At 44.9% G+C, this 19,141-nt stretch overlaps 2 protein-coding genes across 3 annotated transcripts; one reads left to right on the forward strand and one right to left on the reverse strand.

Moving 5' to 3' along the window:
• The first annotated feature begins 3,383 nt into the window (after positions 1–3,383).
• Positions 3,384–8,282, forward strand: LOC108926844 (zinc finger protein 135-like). Of its 2 annotated transcripts, XM_018739808.1 has the most exons (3): positions 3,384–3,622; positions 3,901–4,061; positions 4,648–8,282. In XM_018739808.1, exons 2-3 carry the CDS (start codon positions 4,015–4,017, stop codon positions 8,006–8,008), a joined length of 3,408 nt encoding a protein of 1,135 aa, XP_018595324.1. In that variant the 5' UTR covers positions 3,384–3,622; positions 3,901–4,014; the 3' UTR covers positions 8,009–8,282. The 2 variants fall into 2 exon arrangements, with proteins under 2 accessions (XP_018595324.1, XP_018595325.1); XM_018739809.1 differs by lacking the exon at positions 3,901–4,061.
• A 2,465-nt stretch (positions 8,283–10,747) lies between these two features.
• Positions 10,748–19,073, reverse strand: rrp1 (ribosomal RNA processing 1). Its single transcript, XM_029257710.1, has 16 exons — positions 18,924–19,073; positions 18,675–18,757; positions 18,362–18,419; positions 17,899–17,984; positions 17,521–17,582; positions 16,764–16,893; positions 16,510–16,574; positions 16,170–16,399; positions 15,196–15,302; positions 14,998–15,095; positions 14,855–14,874; positions 14,163–14,315; positions 12,967–13,805; positions 12,333–12,485; positions 12,018–12,084; positions 10,748–11,702 (listed from the first exon to the last, which is right to left on the reverse strand). Exons 1-16 carry the CDS (start codon positions 19,051–19,053, stop codon positions 11,527–11,529), a joined length of 2,457 nt encoding a protein of 818 aa, XP_029113543.1. The 5' UTR covers positions 19,054–19,073; the 3' UTR covers positions 10,748–11,526.
• Positions 19,074–19,141: the final 68 nt, after the last annotated feature.

Raw genomic sequence — 19,141 nt, forward strand, 5'->3', positions numbered from 1 at the left:
CTATACCCTCACTAGGGTGTTGGAGGGTTCGTGGGAGTTTGCCCAACCAGTCCATATGTGTTTTGTGGACCTGGAGAAGGCATTCGACCGTGTCCCTCGTGGCATCCTGTGGGGGGTGCTTCGGGATTATGGGGTTCGGGGCTCGTTGCTACGGGCTGTTCGTTCCCTGTATGACCGGAGCAGGAGCTTGGTTCGCATTGCCGGCAGTAAGTCAGACCTGTTCCCGGTGCATGTTGGACTCCGCCAGGGCTGCCCTTTGTCACCGATTCTGTTCATTATTTTTATGGACAGAATTTCTAGGCGCAGTCAGGGAACGGAGGGTGTCTGTTTTGGTGGCCGCGAGATCTCGTCTCTGCTTTTTGCGGACGATGTGGTCCTGTTGGCTTCATCAAGTCAAGACTTGCAGCGTGCACTGGGGAGGTTTGCAGCCGAGTGCGAAGCGGCGGGGATGAGAATCAGCACCTCCAAATCCGAGGCCATGGTTCTCAGTCGGAAAAAGGTGGATTGCTCCCTCCGGGTTAGGGGGGAGTTGCTCCCTCAAGTGGAGGAGTTTAAGTATCTTGGGGTCTTGTTCACGAGTGAGGGAAAAATGGAGCGGCAGGTCGACAGACGGATCGGTGCGGCGTCTGCAGTAATGCGGTCATTGTACCGGTCTGTTGTGGTGAAGAGGGAGCTGAGTCGTAAGGCGAAGCTCTCAATTTACCGGTCGATCTACGTTCCTACCCTCACCTATGGTCATGAACTCTGGATCATGACCGAAAGAATGAGATCGCGGATACAAGCGGCAGAAATGAGTTTCCTCCGCAGAGTGGCTGGGCGCACCCTTAGGGATAGGGTGAGGAGCTCAGTCACCCGGGAGGAGCTCGGAGTAGAGCCGCTGCTCCTCCGCATCGAGAGGAGCCAGTTGAGGTGGCTCGGGCATCTGTTCCGGATGCCTCCTGGACGCCTCCCTGGGGAGGTGCTCCGGGCTTGTCCCACTGGGAGGAGGCCTCGGGGCAGACCCAGGACACGTTGGAGAGACTATGTCTCCCGGCTGGCCTGGGAACGCCTTGGGGTTCCCCCAGAGGAACTGGAGGAGGTGTGCGGGGAGAGGGAGGTCTGGAGTACTCTGCTCGGACTGCTGCCCCCGCGACCCGGCCCCGGATAAGCGGAGGAAGATGGATGGATGGATGAAGTCAAAGAATAAAATAGTTATGGCTTCGTGTTCTAGAGCACGAAAAATTCGTAAATCGTTAAAATCCTTTCGAAATCTAGTTAACAGTTGTTTATAGGACATATAAAATGTATCATTTTAAAAGAAACATCATATTTTACAGTATTTCCTTGGTAGACTCCATACTTCTTATTATATATATATAATCTTATAATATAAATAAATGTAAATAAATATATTTTTTTTAACACCAGTGTGACTCACATCGTGAATGATTTTTTCCAGACATAAGAACCCAGTTATGACCCATTATTTAATGTTATTATTTTTATTTCAGCAACAAACATCAATGAGCACAAAACATGGTACAAACAAGAGTGCATAGCTATAGCATTTCCCAACCATATCAAAAAGTGAAAATAACAACATCAGGGTACATATTACAACACAAACATACATTATGAGAACTGATGAAAGAGAGTAAAGACGGATACAGTGTGTTTCGCTTTGTTATTTTTACAGTTTGAAATTACTTGCAAATAGGTCTTTACAGCTAACTTAAAGAATTCAAAGGGGAGACTCTCCCCTGACCATTTTACTTTGTGTATGCAGTAACGTACCAATATGATAATTTAGACAACAGAAGATATTGTTTTCAATGGAATGGAAGTTTATCATCATATTCGTTTCTTTAATATTATTATCACTTTTTGCCTCTTTTTTGACTTAACATTGCTGTTCAATCCAAGTAGTTTTTACAAGGGGCCATAACCAAAATTAATGTTTAATGATTTCAGGGTTATTTTCACAAAACACACATTGATCATCTGCAGTATATTGATTATCTGAAATCATTGTGCATCAAGGGTTTTTATTGGGTAAAGTCAATTGTGTAATTTATAGGAAACCTCCTTAATCTTACATTTATATTTATTGATCAAACACCTTTATCCAAAGTGACTTCCAATAAACTCTGTGTAGTGTTGTCAGCCCACACACCTTATTTACGGCAGTGACTTACACTGCTAGATACACTACTTACACTGGGTCACTCATCCATACATCAGTGGAACACACACACTCTCTCTCTGTCAATCATACATTATGGGGGAACCTGAACAGCCTGTCTTTGGACTGTGGGAGGAAACCAGAGCACCCAGAGGAAACCCACACAGGCATGAGGAGAACATGCAAATTCAACCCAGACTGAGTGAGGATTGAACCCATATCCTCTCACACCATCCAGGCGCTGTGAGACAGCAGCGGAACTCGCTGTACTACTCTATATTATTTGGACAGAATTTGTTGGGGATCACGCACATTTTTTTGCAGTGTACCTGTTTCATGAATGATACAGTATGAAGCAATGTACTGTAACTTTTTTTATTATTAAACAATTCAGATACTCACAATACAAGAACACTAATCCAGAACAATCAAACCTAGCCAGGGGAAGGCAAACAAAAAGAAATAAGTAAAGAAATAAAAATAACACACAAAAAATTACAAAACACTCCAATGAGATTACATGAACACCTTAAAAATATTACAATAATGTACAGTCTTAGAGACCACCTTCTTATTACACTCCTCAATAGTGTTTATCCCCTGCTTAAATTCTTTAAGAAAAACAGAAAATATGGGTTTTTTTATTAGCAAATTTTGACCTGTGTATATGATATTTGCCTAAAATGATGAATAAATTAACGATATAGGCCTGTTTCTCTGCACTTCTATCAAAATCTAAGTATCCACACACACACACACACACTGCCTGAAACTGCTTGTCCCAAGCAGGGTCGCGGCGAACCGGAGCCCAACCCGGCAACGCAGGGTCTAGGGCTGGAGGGGGGAGGGGACACACCCAGGACGGGATGCCAGTCCATCGCAAGGCACCCCAACCAAGACTCAAACCCCAGACCCACCGGAGAGCAGGACCCGGTCCAACCCACTGCGCCACTGCGCCACCGCCCCCCTGGGTAACCCAACACAGTTTATCAATAATACATTTAGATACATCTCCCCGTAGCTCCTTGGTATAACGACAGTGCGAGAGGAGGTGAGTCTCCGGACAACGCACAGTATTGTCGCTGCAAGGACCCCTAGAAAGCGCGACGAAATTGCCGTGGTGCGTGTGGCACCGAGGCCTGAAGCGGCTCTTGCAGTTCCACCTCCGCGTCTGCAGGGGTCACTGTCGCTCCGCTCCGCTCCGCTCGGCTATGGGGGCGCAGAAGGGCTGAAGAAGGGCTGAAGAAGAGCTCAGCGCTCTGTGCAAATTGTCAACGTTCGGAAACGACTAAACCGTCACGGGCGCAGGGATGCTGCTAACAATCAAAGATATTTTTCTCACTTTGTTTAATATATAATCCACATTAGCTTTGTCAATCGATATTTTTTCGTTAATAAATATAAACATCGCGAAGAAGTCCAATTATCAATTCGCAGAGGGCCTTTTTTTTTTTTGTTCAGGTAAAAATCATATAATAATGTGGCGTGAATGATGTTTGTTTACCTCACTCTGTGTGTCCGCTTCTGACAAACGTGTTTACATGTATTTTAACTTAGCTAATATTGCTTTGTTTCGGGTACTGGGCTATACGGTGTCTTCGTCTCCAGCTTAGTTTTTCCTCACGCTGTGTTGTGCAGTTATTGTTTTTCTGGCAAACGAGGCATATTAATAATAATAATAACTCCTTTAAGTACAGCTGCTGGGTGTTTTACACATGTTCGCTCACATTTAACTGAAGCAATTCAAGATTAGCACCTTGATCGAGGACACTGCAGCAACTATATGCAGGAGGGGGAGTCGAACCAACAACCTTTGGGGTACCTGTCCCTGGAACCTTGTGCACCTCCTGCAAATGAGCTGTACTGAGGTTTTGTCCTCATTCACACACGAGAGGAGACTGTAAGTGTTGCTCTTATGAGCTGAGGTCGTTTTTCGGGAAATTAACAAGCTGTTGTGTTGCTTATTTGGTTGTTTTCGTGATATTTTGTCTTTGCTTCGTGGAATAAGTCATAACAGTAGCTGGAAATTCCTGTGTTGGGACCCTGTTTCCTTCAACAGTCTTTTTCATATAGTTGTAGCTCACATAGAGAGAGAACTTCCTTTTAAAAAATTAATACAGTTTATTAGTTATTTTATTAAATATCTTATTTATATTAAGTTTTTCACTTTTGTTATTATTTTAATGAGAAAAACAGTCAAAGTGAACATGCCCTAAATGGAATAAAGTGAATTTTGATATTTTCATTAGTGTGGCCAGTTTTGCCAGTAAAAGAAACAAATGCATGTGGTCTGTGTCTGACCGAAGTTAATATTATGAATTTAACAGCGTTAAAACAAAGCTACTACTCTTTGTGGGTTTATGACTGGTAGTTAGTTGGGGGGAAAAAATTAGGATCTGTCATATTTCTTTTTAACCATGCAAGTTTTTATCAATTCTGCATGGATTGGAAGGAGTGTATATAACCGTAATGTTTCTCCGTTACAGGTTTCCAAAGTTCACCCAGGGGAACACCAAGCATCAGACAAGTAGGTGGCAAGAAGAGGATTTGGGGAGCCTCAAAGGCACAAACGCACATACAGCAGAGTTATTGGATGAGTGTATGAGTGTGGACACGCTGAACTTTGTTACCAGGTCCAGGGTCATGGCCGTGTGTGTGAAAAACGAATGTGATCTGGGCTCCTCACACTCGGTAAGTGTAGCCATGACACAAAATCACCACACCGATGAGCTGGGATCGGGACGGTGCCAGGAGTTCAGGGAAGCAAAAGCATGGAGTTGTCACCCAGGCAGCAAGAAGGGAGGAGAGCACATCAACTCTCTGTGTGTCGATGGAGACGTAGCAGCCGAGAGGAAGAGTGAATCGAGTACAATTTCAGCTTCTTCAGACCACTCATTACATAAAGAGCATCCGAAAGAGAAAAATCATTCAGAAGAACTATTTTCATCTTCTTGCCATGTGGAAAATAATGTTCACAAAAGAAGCAACTGCTCGGGCTCCTTGCAGAAGTGCACTGGTACCGAAATGAAGTCTGAATTAGATTTAGGTGAAGTGGATTTCAATGAATGTACATCTAATACTGAAATAAAACCATGCAACAGCGGTAAGACGGAGGAGCCCGAAAAGGGTCTCTTAGCCAATGATTCAGAACCATCGTTTTCTGCTTTGTATCTCGGAGAGAGCGAAATCCATAAACACCAGCAGCTGGATTCAAGCAGAGTAAAAAATAGTTGTTCTGAATGTGGGAAGACTTTTAAGAATTCCTACAACTTGAAAAGGCACAAGAAGATTCATTTGGTTATAAAGACTCGCAGCTGTGATGAATGTGGGAAGACGTTCCCGAACACGGCTGCCTTGACAAGGCACAAAAAAACCCATTTGAACGAGAAAAAGTTCAACTGCGATCAGTGTGGGAAAGCGTTCTCCACTTTGTCCTGCTTGAAGAAGCACCACAGGGTTCACTCTGGGGAGAAACCCTACATCTGTACCGAGTGCGGACAGAGGTTTACCGCGTCATACTCCTTAAAGGTGCATATGCGATTTCACTCCGGTGAGAAACCATACCAGTGCAGCGAGTGTGGAATGAGGTTTCACACCCGAGCAACCTTCAAGAATCACGTTTTAAATCATACAGGAGAAAGGCCGAACGTGTGCGAGAAATGTGGCAAGAGATTTAAGACCGCCGTTTCCTTAAGGAGGCACAGTCACTCGGAAAAGCCATACAAGTGCACCGAATGTGGAAAGGGTTTTACTCTGTTATTTCGCCTAACCAGGCACAAGAGAGTCCACACTTCTGTAAAGCCGTACAGATGTTCTGAGTGTGGCAAGGGCTTCGCGAGGGAAATGAACTTGAAAATCCACCAGAGGGTTCATTCTGGTGAGAAACCGTACAGCTGTACCCTGTGCGGGAAAAGCTACGCGCAGCAAGGCGGCTTGACGATGCACATGAAAGTCCACTTTGACGCAAAAACTAAAGTGTGCGGTCATTGTGGAGAATGTTTTAAGAATCTGTCACTTTTAAAAAGGCACCTTAAAATTCACACCAAGGAGAAACAGCAAGAGGTTCTGCCTGCGGCCGTTAAAAATGAACGCGATCTAAGTTCCTCGTTTACAACAGTTTCGGCTCCAAGCCGGAATCTTAAGTCGGCTGAGACGGAAGGAGTGAGTCACCTCACCAGACACATCAAAATGGAGATTGTTGACCCAGGGTATCCTGAGGTGGAGCAGTGCCCTGACTCACGGTTTGATGGTGCCGGAGTACCATTCGGACCAAAAGAAAAAGAATCCAGTGGACCTAGTGGGCTCTCAGCCCACACAAAAGATTCAGTGACCAAATCACTGAACATCAGCACCGAGGCTGAGCGGTCAGGACTGTGTTTGGATTCTGAACGAGTGAAAACAGAGATGATGGATTCAAGTACTGTTATGGTTGGAGGGCCAGATGTGTTGCAGAGTACTGATGATGCTGAAATGTCCGTTGGCCCAATGAAATCTGAATCAAGCGCAGCTTCGGAGCTCTCGGTCGACCAAGAAGATTCAGGTGTGATCCAGAATCTCATTGTTGGCAAGTCGAGACTGTGCGTCGATCTAGAGCAAATGAAGCAGGAGATTATTGAATCGGAACCCATTCAGGTTGATGAGCAAGTGGGTTCCGACAGAACGGCGGAAAGGACATGTGAGTCGAGTGCAGCCAAAGTGCTCTTCTGTGATGTGGCGTGTAACACGGAGACGGAGCTGTCAGATGAGCTCCAGAAGGACATGTCTGAAAACAGTGCAATATGTCAAGACTCCGATGAGTCATTATCTTTGTCTTTTCAGAGGGATGTTTTTGAAGAAACTGGTCGGTCAGACTTCATCCGGTGTGAACCGTGTAGTGCGGAACAACAGCCACCCAATCCAGGAAGAAGTAAACATGTTTGTTCTGAGTGCGGAAAATGTTTAAAATCACCTTCCGCCCTTGAAAGGCACAAGAGAGTTCACGTAAGCGAAAAGCCGCACACCTGTGAGGAATGCGGAAAGACTTTCTCGAACGCCACTTACCTAACGAAACACAAGTACACTCACGCCACGGAGAAGAAACACGTGTGCGATCAATGTGGGAAGGGCTTCATCAGTCGGTCGTGCTTGAAGAAACACCTGCGGGTTCACTCTGGCGAGAAACCCTACGTGTGCACTCAGTGCGGACAGAGGTTTACGGCATCCTACTCCTTGAAGGTGCACATGAGGTTTCACTCTGGTGAGAAACCGTACCAGTGCAGTGAGTGCGGCATGAGGTTTCACACCCGAGCAACGTACAAAAACCACGTGTTAAATCATACAGGAGAGAGACCGAACGTTTGTGAAAAATGTGGCAAAAGGTTCAAGAACGCAGCAGCGCTGAGGCGACACTGTCACTCCGAGAGGCCGTACGTCTGCACTGAGTGCGGGAAGAGTTTCACGCAGTTATTTCGTCTGAAGGTACACAAAAGAGTGCATTCCGGTGAGAAACCGTACATCTGCAATGAGTGTGGGAAAAGTTTCAGTCAGCTGGTGAACCTGAAGATACACAAGCGAGTGCACTCTGGTGAGAAACCGTACGTGTGCGCGGTGTGCGGGAAAGGCTTTTCGCAGTTGAACGGCCTCACGGTTCACATGAAGGTTCATTCGGGAGAAAAGCAGTGTCTGTGCGATCACTGCGGTAAATGCTTTAAGCATTTCTCCGACTTAAGAAGACACATTAAAATTCACCTGGATGAAATACCGCTTAGCTGCTCGGACTGCGGAAAGTGGTTTGCCGACATGAATAATTTGATACATCATAAAACCACTAACTTGTGCGAAAAAGCTGTTGTTCTGAAAGTAGAGTGATTTAATGGGCAGCGTGCAGCGTATAAAATACCTAAACTGAAATGCCCTGCACTAAAGCCTGCTACGAATTTTCAGTGCCGTTCTTTCTTGTATACTGTAATGAAATATCAGTCTAGGTGTGATGCTATAACCAGACTTACGCACTATGTATTGCAGTATTTATTATTATTATCCCACAAATGTGCAGTAGAAGCTGTTTACGTAGAGCTAGTTTGTGATTTCTGGTTAATTTAACAATAAATCGTGAAAATCATGAACTTGTAGTCTGCTAACATGTAACGTGGCAGTTAAATGCAATATTTAGCATGTCTTGGATTTTTTTTAGGTACTTTTTGTATCAGTACTTATTTCCGTTATTTTTTGTATCTATTGTTATTTTCATTATTAACCTACATCAATATTTTTGTATATTTTTTTTAAACTGCTAAAACATTGTAGTATGGGTTTTCCATGCAAAAAAAGGAAATGAGTTATGAGTTCTCAAATTTGTAATTACTGTTACTTTGAACTGGAAAAATATGTTTCTAAGTTGAAAGGATCACCCATTGGGTCGCCAATCAGACAGAATTTTTCTCTGAAACACCTTTACAAAGTCCAAAACATCAGAAATACTTCAGACTTTTAAGTGCCAGGTTATGAGTTGCATGTTCACATTTTTCCATTTTTATCCATTATTCTTTATTGTAGAGCATTTTAAAAAGCTGCTTTTTAAGGCATTCTAAATGACCTTACAAGGCAATTCTTGTAATTATTGTAATCACTAGCAATGCTGTCATTCAGCTCCTATGAGCTGTGGGTAAAGTATAATTTGTAATAAACTGTAAAATCACACAAAGTCAATCTTAATGATCAAGGTGATTTTTGGCATTTTTTCCACTTCAAATTTGAACCAGTAGGTAAAGTTTTACTTTGCCTTTTCAAGTGCTACAACTCACTTTAAAACTGGTTTAGGGCAATAAGGATAGATGGTGGTGTTACAAAGGATTTTTTTAAAAAATTATAAGATTTCTGAGATACTGCAGCACATGGCTATGAAACAACAGATGTACAAGAGAAGCCACAACAGGTGTTTGGCAGGTACTTTTGTTGTGCTCCATGGAATCCAAGGCTTGTATTTTGAATTAAAATTTTGGTTCTCACAAGGTGTTACTCATAATTGAGTTGATAATTTAAATTTTAAAATGCAAATAGGTACGTCCATGAATAAGAATTCCCATAATATGAACATGCGTTATGCAAGAGAGAGCTGTAATTGTCTGCATTTTACCACTTAAGTGTCTAAGTTTCACATATTTTTGTGCCATTTCTACTGGCTCAAATAATTTTATAATTCTTCTGCAGGTTGCAGCTGTATCTGGTATCATATATCAAACTAGAGTATTAAATGTTGCTTTTTTTAATTTACAGTTTATCATTTTAAAGAGTTTTAATTATGTTAATTTGTTTTTTTAATACATTTAAAGTATTCATTTTTTTCTACCTTTTTCAGTATTATTTACAGTTACTGGTAGAATTCTATTTCGAAGGTAGTGTTTTTTCTCTCTTTTTTTGCACATTTAGGTGCTTCTGTTATGCTGTATTGTCTTCAAGTTCATTTTCTAAACTGAAATTTGTGTTTAGGGTCAATTTAAACACTGTTTTAAACATGGCTTTATAACAATTTCTCTTGTTCCATGTTTAGTCAGCTTTAAAAAGTACATTATCTGATCATTTGTTCTTGTGTTAATTTTCCAACTCCATCAAATCAGCCATGTATTGTACAAACCTAACAATGTATGTTGCCTTAGACAAATAGTTTAATAAAGAACAATAATGATGGTATTTTGACTGATGGAGCAGCCTGCTTTGCTCACAGGTGTTTTTATTGGAATATCTTCCTATTTCAGCATCTAATAACGAGAATCTAAGTTGAACAAATAACTGTTAACACAGGCATCCCTCGAATCCCACTCTCTTTCTGCGAAATTTTGGGGAAACAGCTTTTGAATTTTCATACCCAGTTTTTGATTACCAGAACAAAAAATCAGTACAACAAAATTTACTTGATGTATGTCCAAAAAAAGAAGTTGCATGAGTGAAAGAGAAGTGCAGTAAAGTACTCTAGTTGGCGCTAGTGTACCATGTGCCGTTTCCTGTTTGCTTTGTTTCAACGCGTTTGTACAGTTGCAGTGCAAGAATGACTACCAAGCCTCGTAACTCCTCCAGCCACCACAACTCACTCAGCTGTTCCTCTTCTCTCTCGGTGGGTACAGTAACAGTTTATTATAAAAAATTGCCTTATTTTTAAATTATTTTCAGCACAAATTTCAGTACTGAATGTTCGTTGCTGTCTGCTGGAGTTTCCGAAGTATACTTCCAAGGAACATACCCATTAATGTAATGTAGTGTCTGATATCATCATGAAGTGATCTAAATCTGTTGATCTTTTGTATTGCTTTCTGGGATGTCCCTTTGGGGAAAAGTGTCTCCTGAATGAATAAATAAATTAAAATGTGTTATATGGTGCTGAACTCATGAATTGATATATGTTTTATGGTGTTTGTTACACTTCAGAAAACTGGTTTGGGTTTTTAGGATGAACTGACAACACATTTCTCCCATTTAAAAAAAATGAGAAATAAGGTTTCAGTGTCAATTTTTGTATCTGCACTGTTTGCAGGAACAAATTCCTTTTGTAAATCAAGGTATTGCTGTATGTTGACTTTACTGCTGTTTCCAAGTAGTATACTTGTTCTGCCAAGGGATTTTATTACATTAATTAAAACATACATTCTTGCTTCAGAGTGTTTCCTCATTTTGAAGGAACACATCTTCAGGTTGGAGTGGTCATGCAACATTACCGATACATTTATTAGTACCAAAAAAATCAAATTCTCAGCTTATATTACTGAAATTCTTCAAACTAAAACCAGTGACTGGATAAGTGAGAATTCTTGTATTTTGTCCCCATTGCAGGTAAACCTGTGTATTTTTAGATGGTTCAGACCTTTTGGAATGGTGGTGCACTGGTTTTCCATAGAGTTCTATCTTGTACCATCACTAATTGAAACCTTTACCCTAAATTACAAAACTCTTACATTTTTATTCTTGCAGCTTGTTATCCCCATACTTATGCTTGGAAACTAACGGTGTTTTGACAGAGAAAACAATGCCATCTTCAAAAAAGAAATTAGAGATACAAGAAGGAAATACTGACTTTTTAATTTTCATCGGAAGAAAATATCTTAAATTTGTAACTCGACCATTTGTAACCTGAGTAGCCAGTGTCCATATTTACTACACATACAAACCCCTTTGGATGAGTGGAGATGGTAGCTCCGAAAACTCCTCAAGAACACACCATGGAGACGCTGGTACAGGAAAGGTTTTAATCCAACGGTCGTTCGTAGAAACTTAGTGAGCACGGGGGGGGGATTACTGTACAAAACTTCTAAACTCTCAACGTTATTTCGAAAAGCAACGTTCGTCCGTGTCACAGTCTTCATATGAAACGGAGCAGCTGCTCCACAAACACAGTCCTAGAAGAAATCAGCTGCGCGAGGCCTCCGCTTGGTGGTGCTGTGGCTCTTTTTGCTCATCTGAGCTCCCAGGGGGGACTTCAGCACACTGAACCGCGGTTTCTGCTGGGGGTCAAAGGGCACACGGGATGATCCATCAGGGCTGACCAGCAGGCTGCGGTCGGTCTTCCTGAACTCTGGGCAGCAGAAAGCAGAACATTCTGTGTTAAAATGGGTGGGGTCTGCTCTTCAAAGTATACATGTACTAATATTTACTTATTGTAGCACCAACAAATCATGAATATGCAAGAATCTACATTATGAACCAAGCAATCACAACAGCAAGTGACAGCAAGACAATTGGCTCTAACCACTACTCCATCTACAGGTTTGAAAATGTAACTCCGCCAATTATACTTGAAACCTGAACAGTGTACACAGACCAATGAGGCCCACCGACTGACCCCAGCACTGAATTCCCCCATCGGTTCTGCCCCCAGCTGAGAACTTACCGGCCGTCTTGTTGTTTTTCAGCCCGAAGGTGACCTTCTTCGACTCGGAGCACGGCGTCCCAAACAGCTGAGGAGACAAACACAAACGCACATTATTCTGAAACAGCAGGTCAGATCAGGCAGGTCATTTTGGGGTTACGTTTACTTACATTTACATTTATTCACTTAGCAGACGCTTTTGTCCAAGGCAACTTATGTAGTGTTACTATCCCAACTAACACTGCTACATACACTACTTAAAATGAGTCACTCATCCATACATCAGTGGAACACACTTTCTCTGTGTGACTCACACACTAACGCAAAACTTCATACCTGCTTGGTGAGACTTCCCTTCCCAGTCCTGCAGAACAGGGGCACAGGGACTGATGGGCTCTGAAAGCTGGCAAAATTAGCCTGACCTCCAGCTACTGACTTGTCCTTCTGGGGCTTCTTGGTGCTGGCAGAGCTGGCGATGTCTGGGTTTTCCTGCAGGAAACCACGGTAAAAGTCAAATTTACTTTACTCATTTGTCAGACTTTTCTCCAAAGTGACGTACAATTCCGAATCGACAAGTCTAGTGGCAACAGACAGACAGCTTTGGACACACACACTCAGCTTGTGTGTCTGACACCACCATGTTGCTGGTTCACATCCCTCTAGTAGCTCCTATGAAAGTGACATTAAAATATCAAATACACAGATAATCGTAGCAGATGGCGTTGAACTCATTTATGTAGCTGTCAGGAGAGAAGTGGCTCTCAAAGAGATGGGTTCGAGACACTTCTTGAATGTTAAGAGGGATTCAGCAGCTCTGAGGGACTGAGGCAAATCATTCCACCACACTGGATCTATAAAGAAGAACCTCAACAGCCTCCTTGTTTTCTGTCCAAACAAAGTCTAGTTTAGGAACCGAATGCCGGAGTGAAAGCCTACAGACACCCTTGACCACGCCAAAGCAGTTACTCACTGTGGTCTTTTTGGGCTTTTTGGCTCTGCTCCCCCTCTGAGCATCTCCATTCATTTTTACTGGCTCTTCCTCTGTGCTCTCAGGGGGCTCTGCTCCCATCTTCCTCTTGATGTTTTTTTTCTTCTTCTTCTTCTGCATGAGTGGACTTTCGGATGAGGGCTCCTCATCTGCAGCTGCACTGACTGCGCAGGCATCTGTGCTGTGAGCCTCTCCTGCTCCCAGCTGCAATTCCTGCTCCATCTGCTGGACCTTCCCTTTCTTCTTTTTCTTATTTTTACTGCCTGCCACTTGGCAAACGGGCATCTCTGTTGTGTCCTCAAGCGCCACCCCTTCCTTCTCCACTCCTCCATTGGTTTCATCCACTCGGTCTGCAGGGACTGCATAGGGATCGGGTCCCAACGTGCTCTTGCCCTCCTGTGAGAGGGATCGCTTCCTCCTCTTCCGCTGCTTCTTCTTCTGGGTGGACGTGCCATCCATGGACTGCATCTCTTGCACGGGCTCCGCCTCTCCTGCTGAAACAGGCTCCGCCTCCATCGTCCCCCCGAGGCCCTGGAGCTCTGGGGTTATCAAAGGGGAAGAACCCTTCTTCCTCTGCCCCTTGCCCTTCTTCTTTCCCACGCCGTCCACAGTTTCTTCAGCAGCAGGGAGCTTGTCCTGCGCCAGCGCCCCCTGGAGGTCATCAGCGGAGACCTCGTCCTGTCTGGACCCCTCTGCCTTGCTGCCCTTATTTCCCTTGTTCTTTTTCTTCTTCCTCTTTTTTACCGTGGTGTCGTTCAGGGCACCCTTGTCTGTTTGAGCACCTTCTCTCTGCTTCCCCTGAACTTCGGCCTCTTTCTTGCCTGGAAAATAAAGACAATTCTTGCCATGAAAAACCAATATTAAGAAATAATAGTCACATTAACCACAGTTATGCTGAACCAGTGCTGAATAAAAAGGACTTCAGTTTACTCATAATGGGGTAACAGGTGGCATAACGGTCAGAGCTGCTGCTGTCGGATACAAAGCACATGGTTTCGAATCCCACCTACTGCTGTGGAATCATTTATCAAGGCACTTAGCATGAATTGATACAGTAAAAATTACCCAACTGTTTATATAATTCTAAGTATCATAACGCTGAGATGCTTTGGAGAGAAGGCTAAGCTAAATGAATAAATGGAAATACAATTTAAATAAAATGGGGGGGGGGGCATTGCCTTTGTGTTTCTTTGTCGCAGAAGCTCCATCCTCTCCGTCCTCCTCCGTCCGGTTCTTCCTCCTCTTCCTCAGCCGCTTCCGGCTGCCAAACTCGTCATAGTCGTCCTCATCCGTGGAAACCTCCGCAGGGTATCCATCGCTGGGGAACACACCTGAAAGAGAAGGGACAGGTCTCACTCACTCAGGGCCACCTGGTCACCCCCCTTCCCCAGCAGAATATACCAGAAAATCCCAACGCTGGGTGGGAAACACTTTGTGTCGCTACAAACACCACGAGGCTGAGGACCAATGTGAAGCTCAGACTCCATCCTTAAAAGCTACAGAACTGGGTGGCGGGGTTGCGTCTTCATCTCGGAAATGGCCTATTCCTACACCCGTCCCTCTCGAACCTCAGCTACTTCATGACAGTTTCATACATTTATAAAACTGTTTCAAATTGTTCTTTGCTAGCTCACAGGCTCATTCTCTTACCCTAGAGAAGCTTACATTTGATGCACACAATTTATTGTAACTGTGGACACCTTTTTGGACAGTGGGCCTCTATGTACACTTTTCATATTTCAGGTTTTCATCAGGTACTATGAACTAATTAAACTAATGTGCTATTTGTCTAACTTGCTTTGTCAGTGTTAAAAAATAAGTATAACTGCAGAAAAGATGGATGGGTGGATGGAGCCACTCCAGCTCATACCTTCACTGAGACCTTGGAATCTGAAATGAAAAGAGAATGAAAATTGGTGAGTTCAATCAGGATCCGGAAAGACCCCCACTGGACACACTGTCGGAGCAGAAGCCTCTGCAGCAGGCGGAGACGGGAGTGGAGGCAACACTCACGTCTTCACGAGTGGGTACAGCTTTTTCCTGTTGAAGTTGGAGACGGTGGGACGACTCGCGTACCGCAGCAGCCGCTCTGCCACGGCCTTGTAGTCAAACTGCAGCGGGATGCGGAGGGATAGCGGTCAGACCAGGTCACCTGGGGCTTTGCATCTCTGTGGTCCAACCCCCAGCGTACGGCAATTACGGCATACTCACCTGCAGCATGGGCCCCGGGCTTTCGCTGTCCTCCAGCACGTAAGAGAAGTCCTCCCCTAAATCTGAGAGTTCATCTTCATCCTCATCGTCTCTACCTGGCAGAAGACCTGCAAAGAGACAGAAGGGGAGAGAAGGTCAACTGTCAGCTCATAAGTGCTCTCGACTATGTGAACCTGGTAGCCTCATGAAAAATATAAAGTATGCTGTAAACAGCCAACGGCCAGCAGGCGGAGTAGCGGTTATAGCCACTGCCCTGCAATCCAAAGTCTGGGTTTTGAATCCAACCCCTGCTGCAGAACCGTTGACCAAGATATCATCTCATAACTTGATTTGTTTGAAAATCCAAAGTCAGGCTTACCACCAGGTCAAAACTAATATGTTAATAATACAACTAAAATGCCTAATAGCGGGTTCTGAAAAACCTCAGACACAGTTGGAGAGAATTAAATATCGTTTACTTTAAAATTACTAAAATTAAAAACGCCATCTCTGCAATCGCCCATTTCATACCGCCTGTTGATGAATTCATCCCATAAACTCACCCCCCTTATTGATCGCCGGGACTCAGGAACACCAGACACAAGCTGTTAACAGTGAGGTCCCACAGGGTCTCTTTACTGCCATCTAGTGACTGGGCATGTAAATACAGTTTCCGAAGGCAACAAAATTTTTTGAAAAAAAAAGAGAAAAAAAGAAGTTTATCTTCAAAAACTTGTAAGTTGGACCTGAGTTACATAATTTCCGTAAAGCGCTCTTCTTGACCGAAGGTGCGAGTATCTACCCTGGATTCTTGTAGTTTAAAAAAAAAAAAAAAAAATTACCCAGCTATAAAAGATTTGTAGTGCACTAAATAGTTAGTGTACAAACCTAATTCTAAGGAGAAAAGTGTCTGATAAACAACAACAACAATAATAATAATAATCCGTTGCTGAGTGTCATTTTTTCTGCAAAAACATCGCACTCCAGGCTCTTACCATTGAGATGCTTCCCTTTCACTTCCTTGGAGCTCTGGGGCGCAGCCGTCCTGTCAACCTCCTCCTCGTCCTCAGCTGACGCCTGACCTGAGTCGTCCTCGTGAGCGAAGTCTTCTCCCTCAGCCCCGCCCTTCTTGAGCAGCTCCCTCATGAGGTCTTCGATAGCAAAGGGCGCCTGATCCACGATCTCCTGGAGAATCCCACTGCAGATGGCCTGCATGAAGGTGTGGCTGGGGTGGGGTGGGATCGGGTGACAGTAACAGGAGAAGAGGGAAGGTCAGTAGGAAGAGCCGCCGTTGGGCAATGCAGGGAGGACACTGGAATCGCCCTCCACACTCACTTCTTGGTCTTGGCTGCCGCCTTGCAGAATGGGTCGATGAAGGTGAGATTCCGCTCCGCCGTGAGCTGTAGTGGCACAAATCCAAAAGCGTTACTCGCACCGCCGAACCTGAACCCCGTCCAGCACCGGAACAAGGACCCGAGAGACCACCAAGGCATGGCATTGGTGCATCCCGACTGACTAAGCATTTAAAAAGTGCAAAAGCTCCCCTTCCAGCTCTAGCGGCCCCAGCAGCCCCGATCCTCTCATCCTACCTCCGCAGCCCCCACCCTGCCCAGCTCCTCCAGGAAAAAGTCCAGGATGTGGAACTGGACTCCAGAGGGCGCTTCGCTGGTGCTGTGCAGGACCCGTTCGCTCAGCAACTCCCTGAACCGCTCCACCAAACTGCCGAGCCACAGGGGGAAAAAAGGAACTGACTGTGATGACCTCATATGAGACAGTTGACCATGTGATGACATCGTGCTAGCTCTAGCTCTGCAGCAGCACACACACCTCCCCTTATGCCCGAAATAAAAGTACTTTTCCCTTATTTCTACACCACGGTTGTGCTCTCGTTCCTTAAAAAAAGAATCACTGAACTGTTTATATAATTAAGATTTTAAATTAATTTAGGTGTTGCTTTTCTTAAACCTAAACTATAATGTACGCTACTTAAAATTATGGTATCAATTTATACAGCAGAATCAATGTTATTTTAATAATTCAGGCTAAATTCTTTGATCAAGGGAACCAGAGCGGGAGGTGGGACTCGAACCTGGGCCCTTTAGGTGCAAGGCCACAGCTCTAACCATGACACCCCCTGCTACCCCAATCACGTCCTTATTAAAGCTACAGCGAGTCACTCAGCCAACAGCCTCTTAGCAACAAAACCAGTCAAACCCAAGAAGTCCGTATTAAATTCACTTTGAAAAATCACAGAAAACACCACGTTTTCATGATAAATGTCGGTGTATGATACGGTTTAACGCGTCCACTAATGAAAGTACGACGACGCAAGATGCGAAGACTGACCCGTCGTCCCAGTCTCTCCTCTTCAGCATCTCAAAGGTCTGTCTGAACACAAATCGCACGAGCTGGACGAGCGAGAGACAAAGAGAGCAGTAAATCATATGTTCATTAAAAATATCTCGAGACAAATTCAGTTTTCCTTTCATGTCACTTCCAAGCACTCGACATGAGACCGATCCACTGGAGGAACAACTGACAGTGTCAAAGTGTCCGCTGGTCACCTCCACGGTCTACCTGCTTCCAGAATAGACCGTGGACAAGCAGCTCATGACTGACTGATGGGCGGATGGGGGTCCTCTGTGAGGTATTCAAAGACGACAGTCCAACGAACCCATGTCCGCATGGTGTCCCGCACAAAAATGAAAGACCGCGTGCGCTCACCATGTAGAACTTGTCCATGCGCAGGCGGTCGATTCCATTCCACTCACGGTTAATGGTCTGCAGGAATGTGTCCAAAAACAAAAACTCTACAGGAAGAAAAAAAAAAAAAAACGATTTACATTGATTAATTTTTTATTACATTTATTAATTTCGCGAACACAACATTAGGCTATTTCACAATCATTTACCCATTTATTCAGCTGGGTAACTTTACAGGAGCAATTTTAGGGCAAGTACCTTGCTCAAGGGTACTACAGCTCAGGTGGGATTCGAACCTGCGACCACTGGGTCCAAAGGCAGCAGCTTTAATGACGCATCCAGTTTTAGGGCATCATCCTCAGCACCGAGGGCCTGACAGTGTTTTTGTGTGTGTGAAAGAGAGAGAGAGAGAGAAAAACCCGAGTCGCAGAGGCAACGAAGGCTCACAGGGGATGCGCAACCCAGTCAGTCGTGCAGGACTTACGGACGTCGGCGTTGTGCAGGCAGTGCAGCAGGCTGGATACCTGAGCGCAGAGCTCCTCCTGCGGAAGAGCAATAACCAGAAGCACAGTCATCACCGGGGGAAGACGAGCATCACATGGTGTGGCTTCAAGAAGAGACAAGACCCATCATCATGTGCTCTGGGATCTGAAGCAGGCTTCACTGGGGTGGAGGCGGGTCAAACATGGGCCGCATCCATCCCTAGCAACGCACCGCCCGCGCTCATCTTCCTCCCAGAGAGAGGAAGCAGGATCTATGGGATTTTCTGTAACCGTGAGTCTGAGGAACGAGCTCACCTGCAGCAGCGGCCTGTCCTGCATCCACAGGCAGTAGAAGAGCCCCTTCCACAGCTTCAACAGCTCCTCCGCCGTGAACGCTCCTGCGGGGCCACAGACACACTCACTCAGTCAGTCAGGAGGAGAGAAGCGCCGCTCGTCACCGGCTCCGCATCACGTCATGACGACATGATGATGATGATGATGATTATGATCCCTCACTCTCTCTGACTCTGACTCCGGCGGCTGCCAGCCACGCGCCCCGCTTACCTTTGACTTTCTGCGAGCGCGCGGCCATATACTTCCGCAGCTTCTTGAGCGCCTTGCTGCGCACGGGCCGCTCGTTGGACGCGAGCCTCTGCGCGAACTGCACCGCGGGCTCCTGCTCCTGCGCTGCCATCTTGGAACGCGCCGACACGTGGTTTGTCCCCCACCGCGCGCGGCTGACGCGCGGCGCTGCAATATGACGTCAGAAGGCAGGGGCGAGA

This window comes from Scleropages formosus, chromosome 14, assembly GCF_900964775.1.
Source record: "Scleropages formosus chromosome 14, fSclFor1.1, whole genome shotgun sequence".
Lineage (NCBI taxonomy): Eukaryota > Metazoa > Chordata > Actinopteri > Osteoglossiformes > Osteoglossidae > Scleropages > Scleropages formosus.

Coding starts and splice junctions, on each gene's coding strand:
- LOC108926844 (XM_018739808.1), top strand. CDS start 4,015: ATGAGCTGTACTGAGGTTTTGTCCTCATTCACACACGAGAGGAGACT. Junction 4,062..4,647: donor TTCACACACGAGAGGAGACT/GTAAGTGTTGCT, acceptor TCTCCGTTACAG/GTTTCCAAAGTTCACCCAGG.
- rrp1 (XM_029257710.1), bottom strand. CDS start 19,053: ATGGCAGCGCAGGAGCAGGAGCCCGCGGTGCAGTTCGCGCAGAGGCTC. Junction 16,575..16,763: donor GCAGGGTGGGGGCTGCGGAG/GTAGGATGAGAG, acceptor GTGCCACTACAG/CTCACGGCGGAGCGGAATCT. Junction 15,303..16,169: donor GAAAGGGAAGCATCTCAATG/GTAAGAGCCTGG, acceptor GTCTCTTTGCAG/GTCTTCTGCCAGGTAGAGAC.